The 22,309-nt window shown below is 46.2% G+C and overlaps 1 protein-coding gene and 1 non-coding gene across 4 annotated transcripts in view; both read right to left on the reverse strand.

Annotated features, from left to right (window-relative positions):
* LOC128403204 (sarcoplasmic/endoplasmic reticulum calcium ATPase 3) overlaps positions 1–22,309 on the reverse strand; it is a 90,729-nt gene that overhangs the window by 37,490 nt on the left and 30,930 nt on the right. For 2 of the 3 annotated variants that reach the window (XM_053367893.1, XM_053367894.1), the window contains exons 2-8: positions 14,563–14,580; positions 13,642–13,724; positions 10,896–11,000; positions 9,825–9,963; positions 9,080–9,160; positions 8,097–8,182; positions 5,113–5,577 (exon numbers count right to left, since the gene is read on the reverse strand). In XM_053367893.1, the coding sequence (XP_053223868.1) occupies positions 5,113–5,577; positions 8,097–8,182; positions 9,080–9,160; positions 9,825–9,963; positions 10,896–11,000; positions 13,642–13,724; positions 14,563–14,580 (977 nt within the window). Of the gene's footprint in view, positions 1–5,112; positions 5,578–8,096; positions 8,183–9,079; positions 9,161–9,824; positions 9,964–10,895; positions 11,001–12,767; positions 12,875–13,641; positions 13,725–14,562; positions 14,581–22,309 lie in introns of those variants that run through there. The other variant, XM_053367895.1, reaches the window with a different exon arrangement.
* Positions 8,508–8,582, reverse strand: TRNAM-CAU (transfer RNA methionine (anticodon CAU)). Its single transcript has one exon. It is a non-coding gene; the product is annotated as a tRNA-Met (tRNA).

Genomic DNA, 22,309 nt, shown 5'->3' on the forward strand with positions numbered 1-22,309 from the left:
TTATTCCCATTAACTAATCCAGCAAGTCAATTTCTTATTTCAAATATCCAAAAAGCTATACAAGCCAGACCTCCAGCTCAGGCTAACATTTCTGAAGGGGGAGAAAAAGCAACACGATAATATCCTTTTGTTTCTGGGGAAAAAATATTTCTCATCAGAGATAGAGAAGGAAGATAGAAAATGCAGGGGCTCTCATCTCTCTCTCCACCATTCCTTTGAAATGCTGAGCCCAAATCCACAGCAGCTTGAGCGGTGAGCCACCATCGCCAAAGTCTTATCATTAATTATCTCATCTCCTACTCAGCAACCTGAACACACACTTAAAAGCTTGCCAGCTAAATACCTTGTTGATGAGGTGGGGAACTCAAACAGAGCGATAAGGGGATTTGCTTAATCGACAAAAGGCCTGGCACCTCATACAAAGAGGCCTCCTGTTTTTTTCAAGAACAGATTAAAAGGGTCTAAAGGATGATGGTTCAGCTGTCCCTCAAAAAAAGGGGGGTATAGAAGCAAGGAGACAGAAACATTGACTAATAAGGAGACACGCTGCACAAGAGGACATGCTCACCCTATAACGTTTAAAGCACTAGGATTCCATACCCCCCAACATTCCTCAAATGAAAATAGGGACATTCCCTTCTACATCAGAGTCGTCATCCCCCTGCATCCCATATATATGAGCACTGTCAATGGAATATAGGAAAAGAATGGGGCTGGCTGAGCTGCCCCAAATGGCTGTCACCAAGAGGAGTACGTAACAGTACCGTGTCAGCAAATGTCCCGGTTATATGTGTGAACCTTAGAGGATATATGGCAAAACTGTGGGGCTTCCATCAGTCCGCCTTGGGCGTCAGAGGAGGCACCCACACCAAATGTTTACAAGGCGGTACCTCCATGCCAGTAACGTAGTCTCTATGGTCAGTGGTTGGAGGGACCGCCGAAGGGTCCCTGTGCGCCTACACAAGCTGGGGCCCCTAAGGCCACTCTTGCCACCACCACCACCATAATTGAGCAGTACCGGCTGGCAGAGCTGAGGAGAGCACTGACAGCAGCTGGCACCCCACACCTCCCCTTCTCATGCGTCCTGCTGCGCCACCGCAAGGGGGCTGGGCTTCCTCCCCCTGCCCCCTTTCCGTGCTTGCAGAATTAAGGACTCTGTGTGACACAATGGCTTAAGTGTTTTTGTGACAGTCGTGGCATTTTCGGGGCACTTGGAGACCATTAACAGCCATGGCTTCCAGCAAAGGATTCTGGGAGCTACACAGTTATTAGGAGACACCCTATTCCCTCCCCTCAGAGGACTAAAATGGTTTAACGGCCCATTCATATTCACAGGCAACTCGGGGAATTGTAGCTCTGAGAGGGGAATTCTGGGAGCTGCAGTTTGTTAAGGACGCTGAAGATTGTCAGGAAACACTCTCACAGAGCTACAGTTCCCACGGTTCCCTGTGAAGAGGAATTCCACTCTGGGAACTGTAGCTCTGGGAGTGGAATACGGGTTTCCAAACAACTCACAGTCCCCTTTACAAACTACAGCTCCCAGGATGCTCTGGGGGAAGCCATGATGGTTTAAAGAGGTATCATAGTTTTAACCCTGGTCTCGCAGGTCCTAATGGACACTCCTTGCCACTGAGGCGGCCTGTGCCTCACAGGACAGTGCTGATCTAGGAGTTACCCTCAGGCTATGCATCTTCCCCATCCTCCAATAGGACACAGGAACCACCCACCAAAAGTGCCCCCTTCTTGTCACGTCTCAACGATGCCTTTAGATTGACAGCTTTCTTCTGGGTGACCGAGAGGTCAGTGCTAAAAACAGGAGCACGAGTCATCAGGAACGAAGCTGCCCGTGCATGCTAATTAAATTTGGTGAGGTGGGAAGAGGCGGGTGAGTCATATCTTGGAAGTGTTGCTGACCAAAAGCCTACTCAATCCTGTAGAAACTGTACAGGGCGGGATTTAAACAAGTTGCAGCCCTGATCAATCTGTGATTTATTTATTATTTATCTATCTATCTATCTATCTATCTATCTATCATATATCTATTTATTTATTTATTTATTTATTTATTTATTTATTTATTTAAAAGGCATTTCAGCAAATCCCAGAGGGCCACAAGAGAGTTCTGTCATTAATTAGTCTTTTAATTAACTCTGCCCAGGGCTGTATCTTCTCTGGCTGATTAAAAAGAAATTCAAATTTTTGCATCAAGGAAAAAAACAAATCTCCAAAACAGGTGGCAGAGGGGAGGGGAGGGCTGTCCTAAGACATTTCAATGCTGTAGGCCAAACATCCCGATGATGACCTCTCCCTCATGCCTACTGTGGATGTGAGTTCCATAGTTAAGCTATGCACTCCATGAAGGACTTGATTTTCCTGGAGTGAGGCACCAACAGGCAATTAGTTTCAAAGAGGCTTCCCTCACTGAAACTGAGATTGTTGTCTTGTGTGGGGCAGAGGTCCAAAGAGAGACACCCTAACAAGCTGAACCAGAAAAGGCTTCTTCAAGATCTGTCCCCCCAAACATTCAGCAGGCCCCAGAAATCACCAAATTTCGTGTTCAGTAGCAACCGATAAAATTCTGAGACCAGGACCTTCCTGGTGTTCATTTTCAAAGGCTATCAATGGTCTAGGAGCTATTTGCTATGCAAAGCTGTAGGCCTGTAAGTGCTGTTAGCTAATGCTTTCTACACATCAACTTTCCATGTTTCCACTCCTCCTCTGCAGTAGAACCAAGCTAACCATTTATACAGGATTCTCCCAGTTTACACAATGGTAAAGGCAGGATGTGAGCCAAGCTGTTTAGTGACAAACAACATCTTCCCTGGAGAAGGGGGTGTTCCACAGCAGCCAAGCAAATATTTAACTTTGTAATCAAGTGTGCAAACGTACTAACAATTTCCATATTCCTGCTATTAAGCCTTTGCCTGTATTTAACCAGGGAACTCCTGATGGTTAAACATTAGCTAAGAATTTGAATCTTCTCCCAGAGACGTTTGGTGCCTGGAAGAATAAATATTTATCCAACGGATCCAGCATTTCACTCTTGGAAATTCAGACAGCACCTGTCCTTAGAATGGACTTGAATGCGGATTCTCCCCTGCAGGTGCAAAGAATGACATCAAAGCCCCAGCAACTGGGGATCTAAATACCTGAAGGAATGATTCTGCTGATACCTGCCTGGGTTTTAATATCTTCAGTGGAAGGTCTTTAGTGCTGCAGAGGTGGGGACCTATTTTTTTTGGCCCAAGGACCTCAAAATATTTCGGTTCCCCATCCCTTGCTTGACCAATGAACCAACTAAGTATTGCAGCCTTACTCTTAAAATGCTTATTTATTTCATACAATGTATACACTGCTTGATTATTTTTTTAAAACACAAACCCTCAAAGCATTTTACAGAAGGAATAAAGCTATAAAAGTTAAAAACAGCTATTTAAAACATTCAAATATAACTAAAATCAACAATGAGCTAAAAACAGATTAAAACACATGGCAACATTCTACACGTCTGGGTAAGCTTGTCTAAACAAAAATGTTTTTAGCAGACGCGGAGACGAGAAGAGTGAAGGTGCCTTTCTGATGTCTTGCCTTGCTATCATTAGGCTCAAATTTAAACAATAACCTTAAATGTAGAGGTTTATTATTTTTTCCTGTTATTGGCAGCCTGATTAACAATAGCCTGATACCGGAAACAATCTACAGAAATCCCCATTGAAATCTGGCTAAATAAAGTTTGGAATGTGGCTCTATCTCACCGCAGAAGGGTAATTAAATGCACTTCAGGGATAGACACTTTTTTTGAGACTTGGCTTCCTTCCTTTTCCTTTATAAATGAGACAGAATATGCCATTATTCCACCCTCAACACAAGAATCTCTGTGGCAAGGCTACTTGAATTGATAATACATAAATAAACATATGAAACGACCACTGGACTAGCTATGGTAGTTATACAGTGGTACCTCGGGTTAAGTACTTAATTCGTTCTGGAGGTCCGTTCTTAACCTGAAACTGTTCTTAACCTGAAGCACCACTTTAGCTAATGGGGCCTCCTGCTGCTGCCGCAAAGCCAGAGCACAATTTCTGTTCTCATCCTGAAGCAAAGTTCTTAACCTGAGGTACTATTTCTGGATTAGTGGAGTCTGTAACCTGAAGTGTATGTAACCCGAGGTACCACTCTGTGTTCTTGGATTTAAACGAAAAACAATAAAAATATGGGGAGGGGGGGAGAGAGAAGAAGCCCCTGACTGGTAGATTCCAACAGCAAGCCAGGCTCTTGCTTATGCTAGAATCAGGGGAAAATCTTCCCCTGTTTACCCAACTCCAAAAAGCAGCTTCCTAGAGAGATGAGCTGTTCCCTCCCACCAGCGGATTAGTAAGAGATTCTTCTACCACTGAACACGACCCCATCAGTTTTGCATAGAATGGCTTGCTGCCTCCCCCACATTCATTGCAAAAGAAAAAGAAGAAATTAACTCAGGTCATTCATGCAGCTGCAACTCTCAGGAAATACTTAAGAGACATCTCCACTCTATCGCTGCCACCACCTGTCCCAGTCCAGACATTGATTTGCTTCCCAGTCCCAAAGAAACACATCCTTGCAAGCGTTAACATTCACCAGCTGGAACAAAACGAGAGACGTGTTTCCAGAAATGGGCTCCCACATGGATCTGTGGGTTAAATCTTCTTATGACAAATGCAAGGCGTTTATGTGGGATGGGGTTTACGAAGTACCTGTTAAGATCGATGTAGATCTTATGACTTCCCACCCATTTTTTTGCAAAATCGCGTCTCCTCTGCAGCCTTCCCAAACAGTAGCTAAGGAGGTCAATCACTCAAGTCAAGCAAGATGGTCCTTTCTGGTTATTTGCCAGTAATTAAAGTCCTAGCTTGAGGTGGTACAGTCCCCGCAAAAGGACTGCACCTTCATTTTCGCATCTGCCATAACGATGAAGCAGAAATCTTACCAACAAAACAAAGTTCAACCGGGCTTAAAAGGTTTCCTGAAGTAACGCAAAGAGGCATCCCTTTTTTGGGGGGCGGGGGACGACTTATCACAATTTTCACAAGGAAACCAGAGGGCAGGACCCAGCCCACTGTGCCCACGACTCACCCTGAAGACGGACATCTGATTGGTCGTCAAAGTGCCCGTCTTGTCAGAGCAAATGACCGACGTGCAGCCAAGGGTCTCCACAGAAGGGAGGCTCCTCACGATGGCGTTCTTCTTGGCCATCCGGCGGGTGCCCAGCGCCAGGCAGGTGGTGATGACCGCCGGAAGCCCTTCGGGAATTGCCGCCACAGCCAAGGCCACGGCAATCTTGAAGTAATATATCGCCCCACGGAACCAGGAGCCGCCGTGCACGGGGTCACTGAAGTGGCTGATGTTGATGACCCAAACGGCGATGCAGACCAGGGAGATGACTTTTGAGAGCTGCTGGCTGAATTCGTCCAACTTCTGCTGCAGGGGGGTTTTCTCAGGCTCGGTAGCGACCATCTGGTTCCTGATCTTCCCGATTTCGGTGTACACTCCCGTGGCAATGACAACGCCAACCGCTTTTCCTGCAGCAATGTTGGTACCCTAGAGATAAGAAATAGGGCTGTTTCATGTATTATTATTTTTGCAATTAAAGGTAAAGGGACCCCTGACCATTAGGTCCAGTTGTGGCTGACTCTGGGGTTGCGGTGCTCATCTCGCTTTATTGGCGAGGGAGCCGGTGTACAGCTTCCGGGTCATGTGGCCAGCATGACTAAGCCGCTTCTGGCGAACCAGAGCAGCGCACGGAAACACCGTTTACCTTCCCACCGGAGTGGTACCTATTTATCTACTTGCACTTTGATGTGCTTTTGAACTGCTAGGTTGGCAGGAGCAGGGACCGAGCAACGGGAGCTGACCCCGTCGCGGGGATTCGAACCGCCGACCTTCTGATCGGCAAGTCTTAGGCTCTGTGGTTTAACCCACAGCGCCACCCGCGTCCCTATTTTTGCTATTATTCCTCAGCAATTAGTGGAGATGATCATTGTTTAAATGGGGTTTCCTGGGGACTGAATCAGGCTCCCCCAACCTGGTGCCTTCCAGATGTTTCCGAATGATGACTTCCACCAACCCTAGTCAGGGTTTAGACAGGGCTTTTCCCTGTGAAAAAAGGATTGTTTGTTCAACCACTCTGGGAAGTGTAGTTCTGTGAGGGGAACAGGGGCCACCTAAGAACTCCAGCTCCCAGAAGTCTTTGGTGGAAGCCATGACTGTTTGAAGTGGTATTATAGTGCTTTTAATGTATGGTGAGGATGAGGCCTGCATCAAGCTGAGCTACACAAGCAGCCAAACCCTGTAGCAGAACTCTTGTAGTTCTGTGGAGGGGGGGATAGGGCCAGTTTACACAAACTAAGCTCAAATTCACACATGTAAAAAGCACTGTTATACCGCTTTAAACAGCCATGGTTTCCCCCAAAGAATTATGGGAGCTGGAGTTTGTTAAGGGTGCTGAGAGGTATTAGGAGGTTGCCCTTTTCCCCTCACAGAGCTACAATTCCCAGAATCCCTTGGGAAAGGGGGGTTCATTGTTAAACCAGTCTAGGGGCTGCAGCTTTCTGAGGGGAACAGGGCATCTCTTGACAACTCTCAGCACCCTTAACAAACTACAGTCCCCAGGATTCTTTGGGGGAAGCCATGAACGTTTAAAGTGGCATCATGTTCTCAACATTTTTTATGTACGCAACAACAGCAGCAAGAATACTTCTCGCCAAGTATTGGAAGACACAAGATCTACCCACCGTGGAAGAATGGCAGATGCAAGTGATTGACTACATGGAGATGGCAGAAATGACTGGCAGAATCCGTGACCAGGGAGAAGAATTGATGGAAGAGGATTGGAAAAAGTTTAAGAACTATCTACAAAAATATTGTAAAATGTTTGAGTGTTAAAATGATGTGGGATGTGAAGGTAACATGGCATTTGGGATATGGTTAAAAGAGTTATGAAAAGAGGAATTTTAATAAGGAGGGGGTATGACTAGAATAATATTATGTCAAAGTATATAAGGTGGTGTAAGGGTTCAAGATAAGGGAAATTAGAGACATAATAACTGGAAATATATAATTATAAACGAGTTTGGAAAAAGGGTTAGAATTTGCTGAATTTGACGGAATAAAGAGGAATACAAAAAAGGGGGATGTGAGGAGGTCAGGAAAGAGGGATATGGATTTTTGAAATTTAAAAAGTGGAATTTTTCTTTTTTTCCCTTTTTTTTCTTCTTCTTTTCTTTTTCTTGTTAAGTGTGTATTTTTTGTTTGTTGTTGATGTTCTCGTTTGGTTATATGTGATATATGTTTTGTAAAATCTTAATAAACATTTTTTTAAAAAAAGAGAAGGTTGGGAGAAAACTACAATTAGTTGGTCCTGTCTGCCATTGGCTTTGGCTCTACCTATTGTTTATTCCCTGCGCCTTCTTGCTCATCACTTTTGATGAGCACTTCAGAATCCAGGTGTGCCATTTTTGCAAGCCTTCTATTAAAGATCTTTGAGGAATGTGGCAATAAATAAATAAATAAATAAAGTGGCATCATAATGCTTTAAATATCTGGCGTGACTGTGGCCTAACTCTGAGATGGAAGAGTTACCCAAAGGTTGCTTCTTCACTGCCACCAGGCCTCCCCTCCCCTTCATGAATTGCACAGTCCTCCATGACATGGCCTCCAAGAAATCAAATTAATACACCCCCCCTCCCAAGAAGAAGAAGAAGAGTTTGGATTTGATATCCCGCTTTATCACTACCCGAAGGAATCTCAAAGCGGCTAACAGTCTCCTTTCCCTTCCTCCCCCACAACAAACACTCTGTGAGGTGAGTGAGGCTGAGAGACTTCAGAGAAGTGTGACTGGCCCAAGGTCACCCAGCAGCTGCATGTGGAGGAGCGGAGACGCGAACCCGGTTCACCAGATTACGAGTCCACCGCTCTTAACCACAACACCACACTGGCTCTCCCAAGAATAGCCAGAGATAGCCTTGTCCTCCATGAATTGATTTAATCCACTTTTAAAGCCCTCTGGGTTGATGGCCATCACAGCTTCTTGTGGCTACTTTAGGCATGAGGGTACTTACAGAAAAAAGCATGTTCTTTTTATCCTGGTTGACAGCCCTGGGGTCAGGGACTGGATCTGTGTGTTTGATGACAGAAACAGATTCACCTGTGAAGGAAAAATGATGTTGAGCATAATTACAAGGATTTCAGACTCATACAGAATGAGGAGAAAACAGAGACGGGGGAGGGAGGGAGGGAGGAACATGTACACCCCTCTTTGTTCCTGGGAGGAAAGGTGGGCTATAAATTTAATAAATACAATAAACATCTAGCAAAAAGCAGGGTAGGCAGTGATTCCTGCATTGCAGGGGTTTGGACAATTTTATGAATCTATGACCAGCTGAGTCTCCCGTAGAATCATAGAATTGCTAGAGTTGGAATGGACCACGAGGGTCATCTAAGTCCAACCTTCTGCAAGGCAGAAATCTTTTTGCCCAACGTGGGGATCGAACCCACAACCCTGAGATTATGAGACTCGTGCTCTACCAACTGAGCTAGGTAAAGGTAAAGAACTCCTGGATGGTTAAGTCCTGTCAAAGGTGACTATGGGCTTGCGGTGGTCATCTTGCTTTCAGGCCAAGGGAGCCGGTATTTGCCCACAGACAGCTTTCCAGGTCATGTGGCCAGCATGACTAAACCGCTTTTGGTGCAACAGAACACCGTGGCAGAAACCAGAGCATACGGAAACACCGTTTTCCTTCCCGCCACAGTGGTACCTATTTATCTACTTGCACTGATGTGCTTTCACACTGCTAGGTTGGCAGGAGCTGGGACAGAGCAATGGGAGCTCACCGCGTCACACAGATTTGAACTGCCGATCTTCCTATCGGCAAGCCCAAGAGGCTCAGTGGTTTAGACCACAGCGCCACCCACGTTCCTTCTGAGCTATCTGGGCTGGTCTCGCTGCAGCCAAAGTGAAAAAGATAAATCAGGGGAGGCAGGGTGCCTCAGCAGGCACCAAGGAAGGTTCTCAGGGTAGCATAGGACAAACACAGACACACACCAGTGAGAATGGACTGGTCTACTCGTAACGTCGTTGACTTGATCTCAATGATCCGGATATCGGCAGGCACCTTGTCACCAACTGTGAAAGGAAAAAGGACAACAATATGGTTCACAAGCAGAAAATGTTTGCATCTGATAACTGATTAAATAGGGGTGAAATGAGACTTCCCCTGTTCTGATTCCTGATTGTTTTGGTTAGCTGTGCCATGAATTCCAGTGTGGTGTAGTGGTTAGAGTGCTGGACTTGGGAGAGACCAGGGTTCAAATCCCCAGAGCTCACTTAGGTGACCCTTGGGCCCGTCGCTCACTTTCAGCCTAACCTACATCACAGGGTTGTTGTGCGATAAAATGGGAGGAGAACTATGCATGCCACCTTGAGCTCCCCTGGTGTAATACTGTATATATGTAATGAATCAATCAATCAATCAATCCAGGAATTCTCTTGGATTCCAGGTTCACTAAAGCCTTATTAGCGCATTGCCAGGATTCAGCCCTGCCTAGAGTTAAGTCCTGGGGTCTCCTTGGAGGAAAAGCAGATGGCGCAGGAGACCCTAGCAGCCCCAGGAGCCAGCATGGCCAAGGACCAGGAACGATGGGAATTGGAGTCCAGCAAGTTGCTGCAACTCTAGATATGCAAAAAGGAATTGTGGATTGGCTAGGGAACGATTCTTCGCAGTTCATCACCCGAAAAAGTAAGAAGCACAAGGCAAAAACAAACCCACACAAAGCAAGGAAGGTCATACCTGCCACCTCTACAATATCTCCTGGGACAATGTCGCGTGCTCGGATCCGTTGAACTCCGTTCCTATCTGCCCTGATCACCTTCCCCATTTCTGGTTCATATTCCTTCAAGGCTTCAATCGCACTCTCTGCATTCCTCTCCTGCAAAGACGGGCAGTTTTCACATTAATTGGGGAGGGGGCTAGAAATGGGCAGTCTCCCGCTCCCCCACAGTTAGCAGCTTTCCATAAGAACCTTCAAAAAAAATTGAGATCCCTCAATGAGTTGCTTCAGGTATCCATTCTCTTTGGGTGCCTATGCCCCACAAGGAACAAGCCCTGTTCTGGTGGCCTTCTCTCCATTTGTTCATTTGGCTAGCCCACCCAAAGGTGCTTCTCTCAGACACCCAGTAGATCACTGTGGCCTGCAGGGGAGCTTCTCCTGCAAAGTCCATAAATCTCAGGAGCCCCACTCTGCAGGAACTCTGAGCAGGGCCTTAAGGGTGGCTGCCCCTGTTCTGTGGAATAGCATTCCTGTCGACAGGCCCCCACTCTGCACCTTCTGGAAACAACTGAATACATTTCGTTCCAATAGCCTTCCCCAGCTGGATAAAGGATTCTTTACCACAAGTATCCATTTGTTGGGGTTTTAGTCTTGCTTTAAAGGCATCCGCTTTTGCTTTTTCAAACCTTTCTTAATTGTCCTATGCATAAACAGCCTTGAGGTGGCGGTTTAGAACGCGATAAACAAATTAACTGTAATAATAACATTGTGCAACAGCAGGAGTCAGAATCATAGAACCGTAGAGCTGGAAGGGACGCCCGGGGGTCTAATCCCCTGTAATGCAGGAATATTTTGCCCCTCGCGGAACTTGAACCCACAGCCCTGAGCTTACGGGTCTCATGCTTGACCGGCTGAGCTCTGTGTGCCACACCGGTTGTCCTACCCACTTTGGCCTCCAGCCACACCTGCCACAGACATGCGGAGATTGTGCCTGTGAGGAAATGCGGCCCCGGCCTGGGAAAGGTTCCCCACATTGCATGATGGGAAACAAGGTGGCCTCCCCCAAGTCACACTCCAAGGTGCCACCGTACCTGCCACACTCCCACCACTGCATTGGCAAGGAGGATCATGATAATGACGATGGGTTCCACGAAAGCCGTCACTGTTTCTTCCCCTTCCTCAAACCAGGCCAGGATCTGCAGAGGGAAGAGAGAAGAGGAAGGAAGGGCCATCAGCTCAGCGGTTAGAGTATATTTATCTTATTTATTCGTTTTTTTCAAAAAAATTATTAATTTTCCGAATTTATAACAAAATATCAACAAATATCAAACAAACAAAGATCCTGACTGTAATAATTCCACTTTTGTTAACATTGGTAGGGGACTTCCTCGAATCCCTCTGGCTGAGTTTCCATGTATATCATTGTAGCAGTTTTCCAAAACTATTTTCACATAAAATTTACTTAGTCAATTAACATCTTTCTTTCTTTTCATTTTAACTTTAAACATATTGTTCTATAACATCCCATATTTAAATCCTAGGCCCATCTAGTACTTGCAAGTAGTTCTATTAACTTAAATAGAACTACTTGCAAGTACTAGATGGGCCTAGGATTTAAATATCTTAGCATATTTAGCTAAATAGTCTTTAAATTTCTTCTTCCATTCCTCCTGGTGCTCCTCCTCCTTCTGGTCGCGGACTCTTCCAGTCAGGTCGGCTAGCTCCCAAAAGTCCATCATCTTCACCTGCCATTCCTTCACTATTTATTTGCTGAATTTATACCCCAGCTTTTCTCTCCAAGGAGCTCAAGGGGGGGGTTACAGAGTTCTTCTTCTTCTCCCCCACCCCCCAATTAATCCCCACAACCACCCTGTGGCTAGGGCCGAGAGGCAGTGATTTGGCAATGCCTAAAATACTCCATGGCTTCCACTGACCATTGGGCACTCTAAGCTTTGAATAGCTAATCTGAAAACTGGGCTAAAAAGTAGGTTATTTATTTAAGCGCTGGGTGCTTTTTGGCACACCAAATTCTGTGTATTTTTCCCAGCTGGGGGTACAGTGAGAACAGAACCCAAACCACACAGAAACCCTTTCCAGCCTTGTATTCGATCGAAAGAGAGACAGCGGTCATCAAACAGAAATCTACTTAACTCTCTGTTACTAGTCATTTTGTGTGTGTGTTTTTTTTAACTCCTACTTTGGCTGAATTTTCCTCGGGAAATATTCCCCGAGCAGCTGCAGAGCGTAATTCTCCCTTTTTTTCTTCGAGCGGAAAAGCCAAGTCGAAAAGCAAAGAAACAGGGGCCTGTCGTGTTAATGCTACGCTTGGAGAAAGAGCAGACCGATTTGTGAAAGCGCCATTGAATTCCCACCGTGCTGTTCAGCTCTCTGTATTTTCATTTTTATCAGATTAAGTAATTGGCTGTTAATAAGGAAACAAAGTGTGTGGGGGGTGGGGAGAGCGAGCGAGGAAGGCAACCCACCAGGACTTATAACTCTTTTATTCAAAATATTTTAATTCTGCAAACTGGCGGTGGGGGAAGTTAAAGGAAAAACTGGATATTGTAAAATTTCAGATTCGGTTTTCGGAGGTTGTTTAAAGCAAGCCACATCTCTGCTTGTCCCTGCACATGTCCCTGATGGTCTGCCCACTTTCTGGTGGTCCCTTGGAGTGCTAGTGGTGGAAGCATCAGTAAGAGGCAGTGTGGTATAGTGGTTAAAGTGTTGGACTAGGACTTGGGAGAGGCCCAGGTTCAAATCCCCACTCAGACATGAAGCTCTCTGGGTGACCTTCAGCCCAGTCACTGCCTCTCCTGTCTAACCTACCTCAGAGGGTTGTTGTGGGGATTAAATGAGGAGGGATGGAAAGACCCATGTAGGCCAAAGGTGAGATATGAATGCCATCAATAAACAATGTTGTCCATAATTATTACATTTACACATACAGGCGACTCCCCACTTACGCAGGGGTTACGTTCCCTTGCATCTGCGCAAAAATAGTGGAAACACTGTCTAAACCTCTGGAAACAGACTGGTATGAATGGTGGCAAATGCCCCCACAATCACTCCCTCCAAACCTTTCTCAAACTCCAACTCTCCATAGCCCTCAAAGGTTCATGGGATTTTACTTGCAAAGACTCTTGGGATTGGTAACCATTTCCCTGCTCTTTTCGCGCCATTTTCTTTACAGTTTTCCTGCTCTTTTGGGGCCGTTTTTGCCCTTTCTTGTGCCCTTTTGCAGTTTAAATCTATTTATATGTTTCCTGGCGCTGTGCGTATATGCGGTTGCACACAAGTTGAGTGTGCGTTGGTGGGGAGTCGCCTGTACAGCAGCTTCTCTTAAAATTGGTTTATGATGCTCCCCTTCATAGCAATCTCAGCGGGCTAGCGCCAACAAAATGGGGGCGCTGGGGATCAAGGAGGAGGCACACCCACACGTTCAGGAGGATCCCAAGATTGGCACGAATACCAAAAACAAAATCTGTAGAGGGAAAAGAAGCCCTGAGGAACGAGCAGTCAAAGTGGCCCCAGAATGTAGTCTTGGGCTCAGAGACTCACTGACTTAACATCAGGAAGAAGGATTATCTGGCAGCATACAGTGGTACCTCAGGTTACATATGCTTCAGGTTACATACGCTTCAGGTTACAGACTCCGCTAACCCAGAAATAGTGCTTCAGGTTAAGAACTTTGCTTCAGGATGAGAACAGAAACCGTGCTGCGGCGGCAGCAGGAAGCCCCATTAGCTGAAATGGTGCTTCAGGTTAAGAACAGTTTCAGGTTAAGAACAGGCCTCCAGAACGAATTAAGTACTTAACCCGAGGTACCACTGTACTTACGAAGGAAACGAAGGCAGCCAAGAGGAGGATCCGAACTAGGAGGTCTTCAAACTGCTCTAATATCAGCTCCAGGAGCGATTTTCCTAGGAAGAACAATGAACAACAAAAGCCAGAATTATCTTCAGTCCTTCAACAATGCAAAATTCTAACCACTGAGTGACTTTGCCCCACAAACCCATCTCTCCGCCCCAATAATGTATGTGGGTTGCATCCGATTTACTCCAGAGTAGACTTTCTGAAATTAATGGATGTGGCTAACTTAGGCCCACTCATTTCAATGGGTCTACCCTGAGCATGGCTAGCATTTGGATACAACCCTAAGGCTGTAATGTCATATCCACCAGCCTGAGATTTACTTCTGAGCAGGCAAGTCTAACATTGTGCTTTAAGGCTCTAGTCCTGTGCCAATGCACCCACCTGGGACTGAAGAATATACCACTGAACTCACCTGACTTAAGGCTCGTCTACATGAACAACAGATAAAGTGGCCACACTATTCTTGTGTAATACCACCAGAGTGTTGGTGGAGGAGAAGAAAGACAAAATCTCTGACACACAGAAATTTTGACTGCCAGGCTAGAATCCTCCCCCTTGACACGCTAGATTTCTATATGCGGTGGGTGCTTACATAGATGGTTTCTGGGGACATTTTACTGCTCCCACACAGTGCATTTTGGAATGGCCAATAGTCAGGGATGATGAGAGACAACAATATCTCAAGGGTGCCACATTGGAATGAGCTGTCTGAGCATGGAATAGATGCCTCATTTAGTCCTACCCCCCGCAATGTAGGAATCACAGCTCAAGAATCACCAAGCTCCCCTTCCTTCTCCTCTGGGCATCTCCTTCCTCCGCCAACCCACCCCACGTATAACAAAGCAGCTCTTCATGACCAAGCTGGATAACAGGAAGTCTGCGTACCTTCTTCAGCAGGGAGTTCTGCAGGTTTCCAGTGGAGAGCAGCCACAGACGGGAAAGAGTGGGAAAGAAAAAGGGCAGTCATTGATTTGCAAAAAAACCAAACACACAATCCAAATCTCTCATTGTTAGATGATACATTCACATACTCACTGTTTCCCAAACTTGAGTTTCCAGCTGTTCTTGGACTACAATTCCCATCATCCCTTGTCCTGCTAGCTAGGGATGATGGGAGTTGTAGTCCAAAAACAGCTGAAGACCCAAGTTTGGGAAACCATGCGCTAGGACACATATGAGAAGTGGATGGCCTGGTGTTGGCCTGTGCACTTATGTCTTCAAAAATGTTGCGTCCATGTCTGGAGATTATATATTTTGAAGCATTTCTAAAGCACTCAACAGTTTCAAAATCTCCAGGTGTTGCGCACTATATGTACAATATGAAAAGGAGTTGCTGAACTGCCATCGAGACATGTGCAAAGCTCTGAATAAAATCGACACTGGCTGAATCTTTGCCATTTCAATGCTGTGCAAGTCTGGGTGCTCTTGAAAAGCGGGTGGGTGCCTGTTCCTCCCCTGCCCAAAAAAACACCCCACATGCCACTTCATCGCTTCTCATTCCTCTTTCCCCCATTGAAGACTTCCCAATTCCCCCAAAGATAATCCTCCCCCTCCCCAATGTTTTCCAGAGGGAGCCTCACGGGGTGGCCTGTTTCCACAGCAACCACCGTCGTGACTCCCGCTAATGCATTTAGCAGTGCTATATGGTGCTTCAGAACATTCAAAGCACCTCACATGCATTCTCTCTCCCCACAACCACTTTGTAAGGTAGGACCATATGAATGTAAGAAGAGCCTGCAGGATCAGGCCCAGGGCCCATCCTGTTCTCACAGTAGCCAGCCAGATGCCTGCAGGGACCTGAAAGCAGGAGCAACTCTCCGCTCTTGTGCTCATCACTGCTTCTGTCTCCTTAAAAGTCATCCAAGATGCTGACCGTTGCTGCCTCCTGAGGGAGAGCGTTCCATAGTTCAACTATGCACTGCATGAATGACTTTCTCAGACCCTCCATGTGCCCCTGTTTTCCAGGGACAGTCCCGGATTTACAGAAGCCATCCCGGTTTCTGATTTGATCCCAGAATGCCCCACTTTCCCTTAGGACGTCCATATTTTTATTAGAGAAATGTTGGAGGGTATGGAGTTATGTAACTCCCGAGCTAAGAAGACTGATAACTATACAACCCTTAGAAGACTTGTGAAGGCAGCCCTGTATAGGGGAGGTTTTTTTAATGTTTCATTCTGTTTTTATATATATTGGAAGCCACCCAGAGCGGCTGAGGCAACCCGGTCAAATGGGCAGGGTATAACAACAACAGCAACAACAACACAAGCCAACAAAAATAGCACATCCCTATTTTCATCGGTGAAATGTTGGAGGATATGCTTTCTTTTATCTGTCCTGAATCTTCCACCATTCATTTTCATTGGAGGTCTAAAAGCCCTAGTATTATGAGAGGAAGAAAACCATTTTTTTCTAAACTAAAAAGTCCCCAAAAGGGCAACCTTTTTGCACTGGAGAATTTTTCCACCCACTTGATAGTTTTTAGTTGCCATTTTCTGAACCTTTTCCCGAGTTTATAATATAATTTTTGAGGGGAGGTGACCAGTACTGCACACTGTTCCGTACCCTGGAACTTGGTATTTGCACAACAAAGGTCTGTATAATTAAAACTATGGTTTTCACAGTAGTGATGTATGGAAGTGAGAGCTGGACCATAAAGAAGGCTGATCGCCGAAGAATAGATGCTTTTGAATTATGGTGCTGGAGGAGACTCTTGAGAGTCCCATGGACTGCAAGAAGATCAAATCTATCCATTCTTAAGGAAATCAGCCCTGAATGCTCACTGGAAGGACAGATCCTGAAGCTGAGGCTCCAATATTTCGGCCACCTCATTAGAAGAGAAGACTCCCTGGAAAAGACCCTGATGTTGGGAAAGATGGAGGGCACAAGGAGAAGGGGACAACAGAGGACGAGATGGTTGGACAGTGTTCTCGAAGCTACCAGCATGAGTTTGACCAAACTGCAGGAGGCAGTGGAAGACAGGAGTGCCTGGCGTGCTCTGGTCCATGGGGTCATGAAGAGTCGGACACGACTAAATGACTAAACAACAACAACATGCCTCTTCTGCTCTCTGTTCAACAGTGGAACAGACTCCTTGCGAAGGTGGTGGACTCTCTTTCACAACAACAACATGCAACAGGGTTGGCTAATCTGTGGTCTCCAGATGCCGCCGGATTACAACTCCCAACATCCCTGAAGATTGGTCAAGGTAGCTGGGGGTTGGTGGAAGCTGGATTCTCATAGCGCTCCCAGGGCCCCTGATTAGCCACACCTCTCAAAATGAATGTTCAGAGTGGAATTTTTGGCTATTCGCTTGATTCAGAGCTTCTCCAAATGGCGCATCACAATCTTTGGTAGCTTAAATGACTCAAAAGCACGCATTTTGATACGATAGCCAAATATCTAAAGGGCTTTCAGATGGAAGATGGAGCAGGCTTGTTTTCTCCTGCTCTGGAGGGTAGGACTCGAATTGTAGAGGGTTGGACTAGATGACCCTCAGGGTCCCTTCCAACAATGAGATGATTCAGCAAGAAAATGCACATTTGTATCAATATCTGTACACACACACACACACACACACACACACACACACACACACACAGTATCTCAGACTGAGGCAGTAACAAAGCAGCATGAAATTATAGGTTAAAAATTTGCCAAAATGAGTCGGAGTAGAAATGAACAAATGCGCCTGTCCCTGCCCATCCTCTTCAAACTATGCAGCAAATTTTTAATGCAAACAGCTGAATCATATTGGGGGAGGGGAGCCAATTCCTGGCATCCACCAAGCTGCTCATTTTTTACTCTTTTTTTACATGATTAGCATTCAGTGAATGAGTTCACAATTCATAGCAAGCTCCCGAATGACTCACTGCTGCAGACAACACCGAACCTCTTTCTGAAAAGAGGAAAGCCTGCGGAAGAAGAGAGAGTGAGAGTGTCATCAGAGACAATTTGCAATTTCACTTTCGGTGGAAGAAGGGAGCAACAATGAGCGAGGCGAGCCACACAGAAGACATTCACAGCGCCAGCGGAGGCAAATATTTGCTGTCTCTAAGCAAAGGCTGGCTCTCTAATTACAGTGGATGCTCACCCCTGGGCCAGATGTGGCCCACATGTTTGTCCCTAAACAAAATGTACTTGCCCTCTGGTTTTGGCAAAAAGAAATGGAGGTAGGCACAAAGTTGGGGTGGCTTGGGAAAAACATAAGAACATCATTTTGGATCACAGCTGTCCATGGAGGTGCAGGTCAATTCTGTGTCCAGGGCAGCTGTCTACCAGCTCCATCTGGTACGCAGGATGAAACCCTACCTGCCCATGGACTGTCTCGCCAGAGTGGTGCATGCTCTGGTCATCTCCCGCTTGGACTACTGCAATGTGCTCTATGTGGGGCCACCTTTGAAGGTGACCTGGAAACTACAACTCAACCAGAGTGCGGCAGCTATACTGGTGACTGGGAGTGGCCGCTGAGACCATTTAACACTGGTCCTGAAAGACCTACGTTGGCTCCCAGTGCGTTACCGAGCACAATTCAAAGTGTTGGTGCTGACCTTTAAAGCCCTACATGGGCTCAGCCCAGTATACCTGAAGGAGCGTCTCCACCCTCATCGTTCTGCCCAGACACTGAGGTCCAGCTCCAGGGGCCTTCTGGCGGTTTCCTCATTAGAAGTGAGGTTACAGGGAACTAGGCAGAGGGCCTTCTCAGTGGTGGTGCCCACCCTGTGGAACGCCCTCCCATCAGATGTCAAGGAAATAAACAACTATCTGACTTTTACAAGACATCTGTAGGCAGCCCTGTTTAGGGAAGTTTTTAATGTTTAATCGTGTTTTTAATATTCTGCTGGGAGCTGCCCAGAGTGGCTGGGGAAACCCAGCCAGATGGATGGGGTATAAATAAATGATGATGATGATGATGATTGTTATTGTTATTGTTATTATTGTTATTATTATTAGGTACAAAAAGACTGCTGGATCAGGCCAATTGTAGAGTTAGAAGGAACCACGATGGTCAACTAGTTGAACCCCCTGCAACAGAGGAATCATTTAGCCCAGGCATCCCCAACCTGTGGCCCTCCAGATATTTTGGCCTACAACTCCCATGATCCCTAGCTAACAGGACCAGTGGTCAGGGATGATGGGAATTGTAGTCCAAAACGTCTGGAGGGCTGAAGGTTGGGGGTGCCTGATTTAGCCCAACGTGGGGGCTCAAACCCAAACTGTGTCTCTGAAATTAAGGGTCTCATGATCTACCAACTGCCAATGGGCTATCTTGTTCTCAACAGCGGCCAGCCAGATGTCTGTGGGAAACCCGGAAGCAGGATTTGAACACAAGAGCCCTCTCTCCCGCTGCAGTTCCAGCATCTGGAATTCAGAAGAAGTTCTGCCTCCAACCGCGGAGGCAGAGTATTTTCATTTGCAGCAACAGCCCTGCATGACCCCCCTTACTGCAAAACGTTTGCATGTTGACGAATTGAAATATCTGCTAACCCGATTGAAATCAGAGACATAATTTTTTCTCCGATGGCTGGAAATATTTCAGATGGAGAACAGCCAGCAACCATTTGTCCAATCGATACACGACCACCAACACACGGGTCCTTTGTCGGACTAAAAATGTTACAGTAATAATTCTTTTCTAAATACAAATACAAATTTTGCCTTTCTCAGTCTTGCCATTTGGGAAAGGCTACTTTAACATGGAAGGAACGTGAGGGAAATAGGCTGCAGGCACACACAGGTTAAGTTTCTCTAAGATTAATTGGGTCTGGGAGTCACTTAGGCAACTGGAACTCCAACTGCAGCTGGTGTTTGACTAGCGCTGACATTTCAGCCTCCGCCAAGTCAAACAAACGTCCTTTTGCAATGGGAAGACCTCATCCCGGCACCCCTCACAAGCAAATGTGTGACAGGCAGGTGATGGAGAGGATAAACATGGGCAGGGACATTTGCATTTTGCACCTGCAAAGACAGCCTGCCCAATTGCACCGGTGCAACCTGCCTAAATCAGACCAGATATATACATTTGCCTCTTGCAGGAGTCATTTTGCTCCTGTTAGCCATAAAGGTAAAGGGACCCCTGACCATTAGGTCCAGTCACTTTATTGGCCAAGGGAGCCGGCGTACAGCTTCCGGGTCATGTGGTCAGCATGACTAAGCCGCTTCTGGCGAACCAGAGCAGCGCACAGAAACGCTGTTTACCTTCCCGCCGGAGCAGTACCTATTTATCTACTTGCACTTTGACGTGCTTTCAAACTGCTTGGTGGGCAGGAGCAGGGACCGAGCAACGGGAGCTCACCCCGTCGCGGGGATTCGAACTGCCGACCTTCTGATTGGCAAGTCCTAGGCTCTGTGGTTTAACCCACAGTGCCACCCGCGTCCCTCCTGTTAGCCATAGGGAGGGGGAAAACATAAATGCAAAACACCTTGGACACAGGAAATTCTCCTGAACCTTTCTTTCCCCCACCTGCTACTGCTCTGTGGTGCAGATTTCTCCTGGCCAATCTTTGCAGTCATAGGGATTAGAAGCTTGAGGCTTGTTAAGTTCTTTCTTTAATGAAAGAAATAAACATATCGTGGCACGGTCAATACGGGCCTAGGGACCATCTCTGATGCAAAGCGGTGCATGGGAGTGAGGTGTTGATAAGGAGTGCTTCACTGCACTTCCTTTGAAGGAAGATGAACAAGTTAACACCCATCGCCGTATGCTTTGTAGCAGCAGGTTTTTGCTGCTTTTGGTGAACTAATCGACTTTCTGCCGATTCTGATGGAGGCCGACGTGTCTCCTCACCTCAAAAACTAATGTGCTAGGCCTTCAGATTTTGCGCTTCTCCAAATGTTGCAAAGGAAAAAGTACCATACAGTGGTACCTCGGGTTGCATACGCTTCAGGTTACATACGCTTCAGGTTACAGACTCTGTTAACCCAGAAATATTACCTCAGGTTAAGAACTTTGCTTCAGGATGAGAACAGAAATTGTGCTCTGGCAGCGCAGCAGCAGCAGGAGGCCCCATTAGCTAAAGTGGAGCTTCAGGTTAAGAACAGTTCCAGGTTAAGAACAGACCTCCAGAACGAATTAAGTACTTAACCTGAGTTACCACTGTAATGCATTAGAATGCTTCTTTTAAGGTAAAAGATTCAGCAATGCATACGCTAAAATAAAATACGATGCCTAAAATGCAAATTTCAATGTGGAATTTGTTACTAGAAATGGCATTCTTAAGGCAAAAATTGACCAGACTTAAGAAACTGACACAGAGCAGAAATATGCGTGGACAAGGGGTACCAGGAAAGCTGTTTCAGCCCAAGGGATGTTTTTCCTTCTAGACAACATTCAGGGAGCCACATACATTGGTGGGAGGCACCAGAGGCAAAAGTAGGAGGGGCTAGGAAAGCAACGTTTGCTTTTGCGCAGTAGGCGCATACTGACTCAGACACATTTATTTATTGCACTTCTACCCAAGGAGCTCAAGGTGGCATACATAGTTCTCCTCCTCACAACAACCCTGTGAGGTAGGTTTGGCTGAGAGGGAGTGACTGGCCCAAGATCGTCTAGTGAACTTCATGGCTGAATGGGGATTCGAACCCTGGTCCACCGAATCAGAGTCCGACGCTCTAACCACCACACCACCACCACTGGCTCTCTTTCTTCTTCCAGACAAGCAAGAGACAAGCTGACTGCCTCCTCCCGCCCATTCACAGATCTCTCCCTACACGCCGCAAATCAAATCGTAGCAGGGATAAATTGCCAAGGACAAGGAAGAGAAAATAACTACAACAGCCCTTCCCAAGCGACACCATTTTGGGGAGGTTGCCCCGGGATGAGTGTCTCTGAAAAACGAATTGTTCTTTTCACCAGCTAAACCCCAGGCCTAACATATTAATGGGAGAGAAACCACGTCACAAAAGGAGACTGTTGTGTGTCAACCACAGCTGACAGCTTAACACAACATGTCAGCCTGAGAACTTCTCCCTCAGTTTTCAGCTCCCAGTTCCCTTTGAGGGAACTTATGGATTAAAAGTGATAATGGCAACAATACACAGACTGTTTTAATGTATATATTTGCAGGAACGAACGCAAGCCGTCCCGGGTTTGGGCTTTATCAACATCTTGTGGAAGAGGGAGGAGCGATTCCCTATGAGGAACGGTTGCAGCATTTGGGACTTTCCGGTTTAGAGAAAAGGTGAATAAAGAAGTGACATGACAGAAGGTTCTAGAACTATACAGGGCATGGAGAAAGTGGATAGAGGAAAGATTTTCTCCTTCTCGCGCAACACTAGAACTTGTGGACATCCAATGAAGATAACGTTGGAGGGATAAAAGAAAGGGTCAAATTCATTGGGATGGCCCCAATTTATTGGATTGTGACAAAGGCAGAGAAACTGCTTCCCATCCACCCTGACGACAAGAAGATCCTCCCCAATCAGGCTTACCTGGCATCTACATTAAGTTCCATTTGGCATCAGATGAAAACCTGTCTGTTCTCCCCTGGCCTTCTCAAACTACATTTTTATGTATTTTTTTGTACTTGGAGCAGATTTGTTTCTGCAGGGCTTTGAAAGCTCTCGTCGCTGTTTGTTTTTGCGGCAGGAAAGTCAACTTTTTTTAAAGGTTTAATCAATCTTTTTATTGTGGAT

The sequence above is a fragment of the Podarcis raffonei genome, chromosome 15 (assembly GCF_027172205.1).
Source record: "Podarcis raffonei isolate rPodRaf1 chromosome 15, rPodRaf1.pri, whole genome shotgun sequence".
Taxonomy (NCBI): domain Eukaryota; kingdom Metazoa; phylum Chordata; class Lepidosauria; order Squamata; family Lacertidae; genus Podarcis; species Podarcis raffonei.